Source organism: Mizuhopecten yessoensis, unplaced genomic scaffold (genome assembly GCF_002113885.1).
Source record: "Mizuhopecten yessoensis strain PY_sf001 unplaced genomic scaffold, ASM211388v2 scaffold1883, whole genome shotgun sequence".
NCBI lineage: Eukaryota > Metazoa > Mollusca > Bivalvia > Pectinida > Pectinidae > Mizuhopecten > Mizuhopecten yessoensis.
This window is the reverse complement of record NW_018404269.1, coordinates 1,120,927-1,133,105: the sequence shown is the minus strand read 5'-3', so window position 1 is coordinate 1,133,105 and position 12,179 is coordinate 1,120,927. Positions and strand designations below refer to the sequence as shown.

Here is a 12,179-nt window from a genome sequence, read left to right as displayed (position 1 = left end):
TTTTTATTGTACAAGTATTTTGTAGTTAAACAAGTGTTTCGGTGTATTGTATTCCGTCTTTGCGTATTGCAGAGTTATCTTCTCTTGCGAGCAGGTATTGATTGTTACGTCATTGGTTTGTGAGAGTAACGTCATCAATTTTTGAGAAAACGACATAATTTTCTCACACAAACCAATGACGTAACAATCAATACCTGCTCACAAGAGAAGATAACTCTGCAATACGCAAAGACGGAATAAGTATATTGTAGTTAAGCAGTTCAGTGTATTTATGTATACATGTATTTTATAATTAACATCATATAGTGTATGACAAACATCCTTTGTAGTAAATAACTTCAGTATATTTTACAATTACTCAGTACTTATTCCTCCCAAACTGTTAAAAATATGCTAACTACTAAAAGGTAAAACATGATCAAACGGAAAACGTCGATGAAATGCCCAACCTGATTAAAATCATCTGTCACATGGCTCCTTAAACTTTTTGTACTACGCCTGAACCCTGAAGTACGAAGTTAACGAAGACAGGTAACAGATGATTTTCATCAGATTGTAAAATACCGGTATGAATTCACAAAAAAATGACTAGAGTAGTTCCCCTTTGACTGTCCGACCAAATACAAATTCATTTTTTTTCCTTTTGCACATTTGTAACTACAAAATAGATTGCTTATATTTCTAATATACATTAACATGAACAATATTAACATAGCTTTAAATAGAGAATTTGATTCAAACATTTTTAGCTACAAAGTCCATACCTTATACTGTCAGCAAACCCACTCTCCTCAGTTCTAGAGACCATTTAATGAATAAGCATGGGTCCAGTATAAATTTGGAGTTGTTTGTAAATAATATCGAGGTAAAATAATTGGTATCTAAGGTAACATCATTGTGATTAGGAATGCATTTTTGGAAATATTCTTTTCTGGCAGATTCATTAAGGGAACAGTGAAAAAATAAGTGTACTTCATTTTCTAACACACCACATTTTTTTACTTGTCATTGTCTAATAACATATCACTAACATAACTAAACCAGGTATATGTGCCATTTTCATGTAAAGTTCTATTTAATAGATAAGCCTCCTTTATCAAAGGGTTTAAATTGTCTGAATCTTACTTATTCTACTTAAATAGCCACATGCTCTGCTCTGGATCCTAAATTTACTGCTTTTTTCCCAATCCGATCTGATTTTTCTGCTTAACAAATTTTGGTATAAATACATGTATCATGCTTCTGCATTATAAGTCAGGACAGGTTTTACAAGGGATTGAACGAGTTTACACTTGGCATCTACTGGAAAGTTTGTGTTATTTCCTGCATATTTTTTTTTTATTGCAAAAAGAACTTTAAGACCTTTGTTGGACAATTCCTTTACAGACGGTGTACATTTACCTGCTGTATTTATCAGGTTACCAAGATATTTATATTCTTTAGTCATGTCTATATTATAGTTACCAATATTAAATTTGTAGTTTTTAATAACACGGTTGGTTGAATTGAATATCATTGCTTTTGTTTTCTGGGTATTTACTGAAAGTTTCCATCTGTTGCAATATGTTTATAAGTCATTTAATGATTTTTGTAATCCCTCGACTGTTTCAGACAATATTAACAGATCATCTGCGAACATAAGGCAACCTAGTTCCTAGTCGACAAGCGTTAAAGGGTCATTTTTTAATAAACCAGGAAGATCATTTACATACAAATTGAACAGAGAGGGACTCGTACTATCCCCCTGCTTGAGTCCTCTAAAACTATCAAAGTAATCGGAGAAGAACGAATTAAATTTTGAGGCAGATGAAGTTTTCTTGTACATTGTACATATTACTAATGACCGGAAAGAGTTTGCTGCCGATACCATATCTAGCTAACTTATAGAGCAAACCTTTTCTCCATACCGAGTCAAAAGCCTTGTTAAAATCAACAAAACAGGCGAATACTTTTTTCTTTTGTCCATAAACATACTTGGTAGCGAGAGATTTAAGTACAAATAAGGTATCTGTGGTTTTTTGCTTTTTCCTGAACCAGATTGAAGGTCGGATAATTTACCTACCATACATTCAGTGAGTCTTTTGTTTAAACACACATGGGCCTAATTCTGCTCGTAATGACCTTGCTGTTACGTAATGTTGGATACATGTTTAACTTCTTTATTATGAAATATTTAAACAAAAAAGAAAGTGCATATAAAGCCCTTTTTAATACTGATTAATTGATACAAAATTTATGTGGTATTAGATACACAGATATAGATTTAAGTACAGAATGAAGCGTTCATTACACTTGAAACGATACTTACAATGTTAAATCTTTAGTTACACATTTTCATTTTTAGTTACAGGGCTGTGGCTTTAATTACGGAGTTATAAATTTATTATACACATGTAGTTTGAAATATGTTTTAACTGTTATACACAACTGTAGCTCCAGTTACAAGGTTGTATGTTTGGTTACATAGTTGTATGTTTGGTTACATAGTTGTATCTTTGGTTACATAGTTGTATCTGTGGTTACATAGTTGTATCTGTGGTTACATAGTTGTATCTTTGGTTACATAGTTGTATCTTTGGTTACATAGTTGTATGTTTGGTTACATAGTTGTATGTTTGGTTACATAGTTGTATGTTTGGTTACATAGTTGTATGTTTGGTTACATAGTTGTATGTTTGGTTACATAGTTGTATCTTTGGTTACATAGTTGTATGTTTGGTTACATAGTTGTATGTTTGGTTACATAGTTGTATGTTTGGTTACATAGTTGTATGTTTGGTTACATAGTTGTATGTTTGGTTACATAGTTGTATGTTTGGTTACATAGTTGTATGTTTGGTTACATAGTTGTATGTTTGGTTACATAGTTGTATGTTTGGTTACATAGTTGTATGTTTGGTTACATAGTTGTATGTTTGGTTACATAGTTGTATGTTTGGTAACATAGTTGTATGTTTGGTTACATAGTTGTATGTTTGGTTACATAGTTGTATGTTTGGTTACATAGTTGTATGTTTGGTTACATAGTTGTATGTTTGGTTACATAGTTGTATGTTTGGTTACATAGTTGTATGTTTGGTTACATAGTTGTATGTTTGGTTACATAGTTGTATGTTTGGTTACATAGTTGTATGTTTGGTTACATAGTTGTATGTTTGGTTACATAGTTGTATGTTTGGTTACATAGTTGTATCTGTGGTTATATAATTGTATCTTTGGTTACATAGCTGTATCTTTGGTTACATAGCTGTATGTTTGGTTACATAGTTGTATCTTTAATTACATAGTTGTTTCTTTGGTTACATAGCTATATGTTTGGTTAAATAGTTGTATCTTTGGTTACATAGTTGTATGTTTGGTTACATAGTTGTATCTGTGGTTACATAGTTGTATCTGTGGTGACATAGCTGTATGTTTGGTTACATAGTTGTATGTTTGGTTACATAGTTGTATCTTTGGTTACATAACTGTACTTCCTAAAGCAAATATTGTTCGAAAAAACAGTAATGCTTTAGAACACATTAATTACAGTAGTTGTGACGTCGAACTGACTTCAAACTTTTTATTTTATTTATCTCAACATTGTTGATTTACAATGGTATACAGAGATATGTTACATAAGCCGATTTCCTGTTACAGTTATAAGCATGCGTGGTTAAACAGGGGGATACAGTATCATAGTAACATGACAGAGTGTACTGGAGTTATCAATAATAGATTCAATTTAGGCAGGAGAACAGATATAAAAACAATTTTTTTTTTTTTAGGAAAGATTTTTATTTAGATGTCATTATAACTTTTAGCGATAATATGAGGTGTCGTCTAACTAACAGAAGGTAGGACATCTCTTCTTTCATTACTTAGTGCGGAACATTATGATATATAGTTCGAAAATAAGAATACTGCTTAAATTCTCACCTATGTAACTCTACAGCATGTATTTCTCCTTTCTTGCGTGTTAACATTGTTTAAATACCTAAAGTATATCACGTGAAGTCTATGGTCAAGAGTTAATAAGATATATAACACGTTTCTTATGAAATGTATTAATACGGTCGTATGCATTACATCAGAGCGGATTGTAAGTGGTATAAATACATACAAAGATTTTACTTAAAACTACCCGACATTTCTTGCGGTTGGTTCTGGCATGTTTCATTATACTCAAGCGTTTGTTATAGGGATTTTCTTCCGCTCAGCTAATAACAAAACCTGCTCTCAATCGGTCACACAACACCGATTATACCTGATAATAATCTACCAGCTGAAATATCAATAAATGCAAGCATTATTGGATTTAAATGGACAATAGTTTTTTTAAACCGCAATATAACAAGGGAACAATGTAGCTTACCCACTGACGGGGCCCCCACCTAACATGGGCCGGCAAACAGCGGTACAATAGCTGTTCGGGCACAACTTCAGAAAGAAAAAGTGCACACATTTGACAATTTACCTATTTTTGCATATATCCTGCACGAAGGTAATTGAACGCCATACATGTCTACATTATTGCATGTGTCTCCCTGCCCGAGACCCCCGGGCCGTATATACAGGTATATAATCACTGTCGTACGCATGGGATAAGCCTACTCCATATAGAGTAAATCTCTAGAAAATCCTTTATGTGTGTATCAATAAATGTTATTGTTATGAATGGGAATATAGTATTGGTCCGACAATAACTGAATGTATAGACCAAGTAGGAGAGGAAGCAGGTTGTTTATCCACGTGACAGCGATGTCCCTCCTCGTCCAAAAGGTTCATAGCCAACCAGGAAGTCTACTATGATGTAGAATATGTAGCAGCAGTTCGTCTCCAGAAAAGGTAAGAGTACAGACAACCTGTCTAGTACAGTTACATGTAATTATATAAGGGAATGCAGACGATGTAGGCAATTTACATTGAACACACATGCGGATACCCAGGTGCAGTCAAGTATATATGTTAGTGAGTGTACGGGAGTGTACAGATGTATCTATACAGACACCCTAGTACGGTATCCAGTCTTGTACAGGTAAGTGTACGGGAGTGTTCAGATGTACATGAACAGACACCCTAGTACGGTCCCGATTCTAGTACAGGTAAGTGTACGGGAGTACAGATGTACCTATACAGACACCCTAGTACGGTCCCCAGTATAGTACAGGTAAGTCTACGGGAGTGCACAGATGTACATATACAAACACTTTCGTATGGTCTCCAGTCTAGTAAGGGAAGTGTATGGGAGTGTGCAGATTGTCTATACAGACACTATAGTACGGTCCCCAGTCTAGTACAGGTAAGTGTACGGGAGTGTACAGATGTACCTATACAGACACTATAGTACGGTCCCCAGTCTAGTACAGGTAGGTGTACGGGAGTGTACAGATGTACCTATACAGACACCATAGAACGGTCCCCAGTCTAGTACAGGTAAGTGTACGGGAGAGTACAGATGTACCTTTACAGACACCCTATTATGATCCCCAGTCTAGAACAGGTAAGTGTACGGGAGTGTACAGATGTACATATACAGACACCCTAGTACGGTACCCAGTCTAGTATGTAGGAAAGTGTACGGGAGAGTACAGATGTACCTTTACAGACAACCCTATTATGACCCCCAGTCTAGTACAGGTAAGTGTACGGGAGTATACAGATGTAGCTATACAGACACCATAGAACGGTCCACAGTCTAGTACAGGTAAATGTACGGGAGTATACAGATGTATAATATGTACATATACAGACACTATAGTACGGTCCCCAGTCTATTACAGGTAAGTGTACGGGAGTGTACATATGTACCTATACAGACACCCTAGTACGGTCCCAGTCTAATACAGGTAAGTGTACGGGAGTGTACAGATGTACCTATACAGACACCCTAGTACGGTCCCAGTCTATTACAGGTAAGTGTACGGGGGTGTACAGATGTACCTATACAGACACCCTAGTACGGTTCCAGTCTATTACAGGTAAGTGTACGGGAGTGTACATATGTACATACACAGACACCCTAGTACGGTCCCCAGTCTAGTACAGGTAGGTGTACGGGAGTATACAGATGTAGCTATACAGACACCATAGAACGGTCCCAGTCTAGTACAGGTAAGTGTACGGGAGTGTACAGATGTATCTATACAGACACCATAGAACGGTCCCAGTCTATTACAGGTAAGTGTACGGGAGTATACAGATGTAGTTATATAGACACCATAGAACGGTCCCAGTCTAGTACAGGTAAGTGTACGGGGGTGTACAGATGTACCTATACAGACACCCTAGTACGGTCCCCAGTCTAGTACAGGTAAGTGTACGGGAGTATACAGATGTACCTATACAGACACCATAGAACGGTCCCAGTCTAGTACAGGTAAGTGTACGGGAGTATACAGATGTACCTATACAGACGCCCTAGTACGGTCCCCAGTCTAGTACAGGAAAGTGTACGGGAGAATACAGATGTACCTATACAAACACTATAGTACGGTCCCCAGTCTAGTACAGGAAAGTGTACGGGGGTGTACAGATGTACATATACAGACACTCTAGTACGGTCCCCAGTCTAGTATGTAGGAAAGTGTACGGGAGAGTACAGATGTACCTTTACAGACACCCTTTTATGATCCCTAGTCTAGTACATGTAAGTGTACGGGAGTGTTCAGATGTACATGAACAGACGCCCTAGTACGGTCCCCAGTCTAGTACAGGTAAGTGTACGGGAGTGTATATGCGCCTTTTATTTGGGTACAAATTCCCTCGAATGCTTTAAATAAAGACTATTATTGGGATTAAAACGGTACAGTATAAAATACTACACATTTTATCATTTACTAAACGAAAACCAAATCGTATGAAACTATTGTCTTCTACGGTATAAAGCTATCGTTTACTGTCAATTTACTGTATCAATGTTAAAAAATGTATGATTTACTTAACAGAAATTGTGTTGTTTACTGTATAAAACTAAACAGTTTACACATTACAATAACTGTTAAGTTATTTTTAGTGACGTTTTGTTAGAGATTAACTTGTCCAATGCGCACAAGTTCAGTTTAATTTTGACACATTTTGTTATTTATCTAATTATAAATATCTTTGCCTGGGAAACGTTATTTTTGTTGAAACATATTTTATTGCTACACAAGTACAAAATGACTGGGCAATAGTTATGCTGATTAACATTATCGACAACTTCTACGAGCATAGTACATTGTATATAATATATATAATGTTATGTCATAAAAGGAACTAAAGAACGGATGTACCTATATGTGAAAATAATAGTATAAGGAAGTAATTTTGTGTATTAAATTTATCTTACAGTTGTATGACCGCACAACGCACCAAACATACCGTGCGCGTGTGCATACATTGTTCACACACCGTCCGCACATCGTCCACACATGTTGCAACAATCGTTCGCCCCGTTGTGCGCTTCTCTCCGCACAACTGTGCGATTTCGTACAATTTGTTGATTATATATTAATAATATTACGGAATGAAAAAAATACGGATGGCTCGTGTGCAATAATAAAAACACCGAAAACGCCATTTCTAAATTTAAGAAAGAATAGACAGAAAGATAAGCCTATAGATGAAGCGAGAATATAGAAACATACTAAAAAAACAAGTTTATATGTTTAAACACGATACCGTATATAAGTTTAAGCCGTTCCTCAATTTACACCAACCACGATTTTTATCGCACAACGTCCGTCGATCGTCCGCACAAATGTGCGCAATTGTAAATGTACTGCTGGACATTATGCATGTTTGAACTATTCACTATTCTAAATTCATTCATAGTCTAGTCCATAGGTAGATTTCTGACCCCNCTGATGCATTTGTCACATGTAGAGTCACAAGATGACATTATGAATAATTATTTCTTTTACCGAAAGTATCCCACGTTATACCTTTGTTGTGGGTATTGTGCGGTGTGATTCAGAGTGTCATTAAACCAGAGGTTTACAGAATGTCTATGTGGTAAAATTCCTGTGAAAGTTATCCGGTCATGGGTACGCTGACCCACGGTCATTTTGGTTTATCGGAGAATTTGTTAATTATGTGATCCACCGGACATGGACAGGTAATTGGCACAGGGGTTTCGCCCCTATGTTGATAGGACAGAGCTAGGTCGAAAGGTCAAGTTAGAACTACAGATATCAAGAATAAAGTCTCTGTGACGCTAAAGTCTATCTCGTCAGTGTACGTACGTATAATAGCAATCGTAAATAAGAAGATAGGGTAAATACATGTAAGTGTTTTCCCGGGCACTCCGAAGTTACACCCGGGGTAACAAGAGTGATTAATATAAGTTAAAAAAGGTGTTTCATAATTTTTGAAAAATGAAATAAGTTTTATTATTTAAGCTAGAGTATCTTATGTATAAATTGAATGACGTCACGGGATACAGATTGCTTTATAGAGAGGATATTTAATGAGTGATACTTTTTATTCGGTCTGAAATATACCATAATAAATAATCACAAGTTTGATATTCTTTTCCTCTCCTACAAAATCCGAAAGTCAAATAAAGATAATATGATTTTACGCTGTGCGGTTAAAATTCAGCTATTTCACACTATGGTAGCACTGTATTATCAACTGTTCCTACGTAACACGTCATATGATAAATGTAGTTGTTTCGATTTGTTTGACTAGAAACAAAGCAGGCAGATAAATAATTAATGTTTTCTAGAAGAAAACAGTTAAAAAAATACATTTAACGTATCCAATCTCAATTCGCCTAGCGACAGGCAAAATAAAAACTAATCTCCGAATTATTCTTTCGCCCTCATGTTTCTGAATCAAATTTTTTAAAACATCGGTCAAGTGCTAGGTTTATCCCCAAATCAGCAACATTCAGAGTCACGAGTAATTTTACTTATTTGATGTCACGTCCGCGTCAAACCGCAGTTATCTCTTTGTTTGTGATACCGTTCATTTGTAGCAAGATTAATTCTAATGACAGACACGTGCACTGTAGCTACGTATTCCTCTGGCCAGCGAGAACGTCATTGACCGCGGCTATCCCCGGCGAGAACGTCACTGACGCGGCTATCACCGGCGGAAGTATCAGATTGTAATTGGTATCAAATGAAAACATTATTGCTTTACCTATGACACACCTATAGGTGGCAGCACAAATCGCGTATTTGTCACGGCCTACGTGTTAAATTGTAATGACGACGGAATGGAAACCACACCCTCTGATCTCGTGTGGATATAGGACGTTAATGGCTTGTAAATTACTGCCCTTGATTAAATGACTGAGACACGTATTGAATTCGACATTCCGTAAACAGACGCCGACTCATTCTTCCTACGATGGCGTTAGGTTTGCGTCACGGAGTCATGTCAAAGAATGCTACGTCATTTCTCAAAATCACATTTTCTTATACCTCAATTTCTTCCCTTATTTTCATCACATTACAACCAGAGCTTGGTTCAATGGTTGCTATGGAAAACACATTTCATCCATGTGTTCATTGTAGTTGGTGTCCCTCACATCATTTTACATGCACTGTAACAGGAAAAACAGTGTGCTTCAACCGGGAATCGAACCAGCGACCTGTATTTAGCTTTCCAGTTAGCCGCTTTATCAATTGAGCTAAATGGAAATTCCCTACAGCGCGAAGCTAGAAGGCGATCGTAAACCTACATGTATGTACAAGTTAGCGTATGAAAGGCCGCAATTGTGCTTTAATGTATTGTAGTTCAACTGTGTGATCACTTTCGGTTCGTTGTTATTCACAGGTAACTATGGATATCCTCCGGGCAAGGCGGCATCAGCTGATGAAACCAAATGAATTCTCAGCAGCAACTCGCCAACCAAACAAGTACTACAGGATTGCGCCGTCTGATACTCAGTCCCTCCCGCGGTCATCATTTTCAAGGTTTGGACGGACAAGGGAACACACTATTGCTAGGGACAACCGAAGTGCATGCTATATCAAAACCAATCTCACAAGAATAGGTCGGTCTCTTGAGCATTTACAAACAAACTTTGAGGAAGAACAAGCAGAGATATCTCAAGAATTAGAGAAGAAGCTAACCCATGTGAGTTCGTCCATCGGAGCCAGTATTAATGACATCCGAGATAGACTCATCACTCTGACGTCATTACTAGGAAGGAATGACATTAGTCAGGACTCCGGTCTCACCGAGTCTATATCTAAGAGTGAAAATAGTCTCGACCAAACAGACGACGGATATTTGCCGTCCCAGTCACTGTCTCCAAATCTGCAATCTCCATTTAGTCCGAGCTTAAAATCGGGGAGTTTGGACCACGTCAACATCCGATCATTTCCCGAAAATACTAAAGTATTCGATTTCCCTACTAGAATCAAACACACTACACGATCTAATAGTCTCGGTCACGTAAACGCTTTTTGCGATTCAAACAATCAGTCGACACAACGGCTTCCTTCAAACGTAAATACCAGTGTGAAGTCCAGCGACAGTGGGCTGGGAAGTTTAGAATATAAAAATAATGACCGAAGTATCAGCTCTAGCACCACATACCGTACAATAGCTGGACTCGACTATCCGTACGGGAGGCGGAGAGACTGGCGTCCAATGAGATCAGCAAACTACCTAGAGCTCATGAAAAGAGGGTACTGTAACTGGGTGCCCAAATACATGTCCAGTACCCCGTTAAGTAGCAGCAGTGGTGACGTCACATTCACGAAAAGAACGTTTGACATAGAGAACAATCCAAAAGATAGTCTCGGTTGTGAAAAAAGAAATAGTACTACTAAGGTTAACAGCGTTCTACAAATGGCATCCAGTGAACCAAACAATGTGACTCCAAGAAACAGTGACGTAACTGACAAAGAAAAAGTCGGAGAAAATCCCAGTACATTTAATGATGACGTGGTGATACCACAAATATCTGACGAACTAAATTCTGGTACCGCAATGGAATGGCGCTCACATAACCGTCTCAATCCGACAGACTACATAGAATTGTCTTCCCTGAAGGTGGAGCCCCCCGCCACGCGGTACCCGCCCTGGTTGTTCCCGGATTTCTACAGCAGTCGGGCTAACGAGGACGAGTACCCGGATGTGTTTGAGGAAAAACATCGAACAAATAAAACAGAGACATCGTTTAAAAGACAAGTCGGAGAGTCGTGCGTCGAACCCTGCGAACAGTGGCAGTGGGGCGTGGCCCGGACATTATGGCAGGGCTGGACGTTACCGGGGCTTAGCGAGGAGGTGGAGAAACAACTGGTTAACAAACTTGAAGGTAAAGTATACATTTTTATCATACATATTGTAAAAAGTACCACTAGGGATGACCATTAAGTTCAAAATCGAGGGAGAGGGGTTTGAACTAGGAAAATATGATAAAGCGAGAAAATCTATTTTCCATACCAAACAGTCTAGGTTACAGTGTATATCTTTACAGTTTGGGCAAAACTGTGATTGTTACTTTTTTCCTGCTTTAAAATGACATGGAAGCATTATTAATGCCACTATTTTCACAAATATATCAACAATTAATTATCCAATAATACAAAAATTTGTGGAATTCTATATTACAAAGTGACTTCATACTTGTCATGTCTTGCACAGATGGCTAATGTTTAAAACACATCTCACAGTTACTGTTTGCAGTGTTTGCAGTAAGTAGTGCCGAATACTATAAATAAGTGTTCATATGACGTCGATGTATATTTCCGTCGGGCTAAAGCTCTCGTTAAAGCCCTCGTGAAATATATCCATGCGCACTGTACACTCGCGCAATCTGATACGTCAGAAAAACACATTTTTATGGCATCGCTATCATTAAATAATACCTACAACTGTTCTTCAAATGCGTCTTCTTTCCGCCTGCATTTAGCAAGGATCACCAACGCTCTGTAGTAATGTTCAATTTGCTTCCCTGTAACTAGAACTGAACAACAATGGCGGGTAAAAAACGACGTTGCGTAAAAAGCACTTAAATGTTTGGAACTCATTGTTTTTTCAATTTGTCGATTTGATCACAGCATCACTATAGTACGATTCACCAGAAACCAGCATGGATTTTGTGCTCAAGTCTTATTTCTTGTTCCAGTTATAAANGATCGTCCGCACAAATGTGCGCAATTGTAAATGTACTGCTGGACATTATGCATGTTTGAACTATTCACTATTCTAAATTCATTCATAGTCTAGTCCATAGGTAGATTTCTGACCCCCCC

General features: G+C 37.5%; 1 protein-coding gene across 1 annotated transcript in view; it reads left to right on the top strand.

Moving 5' to 3' along the window:
• The first annotated feature begins 4,922 nt into the window (after window positions 1-4,922).
• LOC110441713 overlaps window positions 4,923-12,179 on the top strand; it is a 41,753-nt gene continuing 34,496 nt past the window's right edge. The window contains exons 1-3 of the mRNA XM_021484938.1: window positions 4,923-5,017; window positions 9,748-11,239; window positions 11,611-11,618. Of these exons, the coding sequence (XP_021340613.1) occupies window positions 4,973-5,017; window positions 9,748-11,239; window positions 11,611-11,618 (1,545 nt within the window). The 5' untranslated portion in view covers window positions 4,923-4,972. The remainder of the gene's footprint in view (window positions 5,018-9,747; window positions 11,240-11,610; window positions 11,619-12,179) is intronic.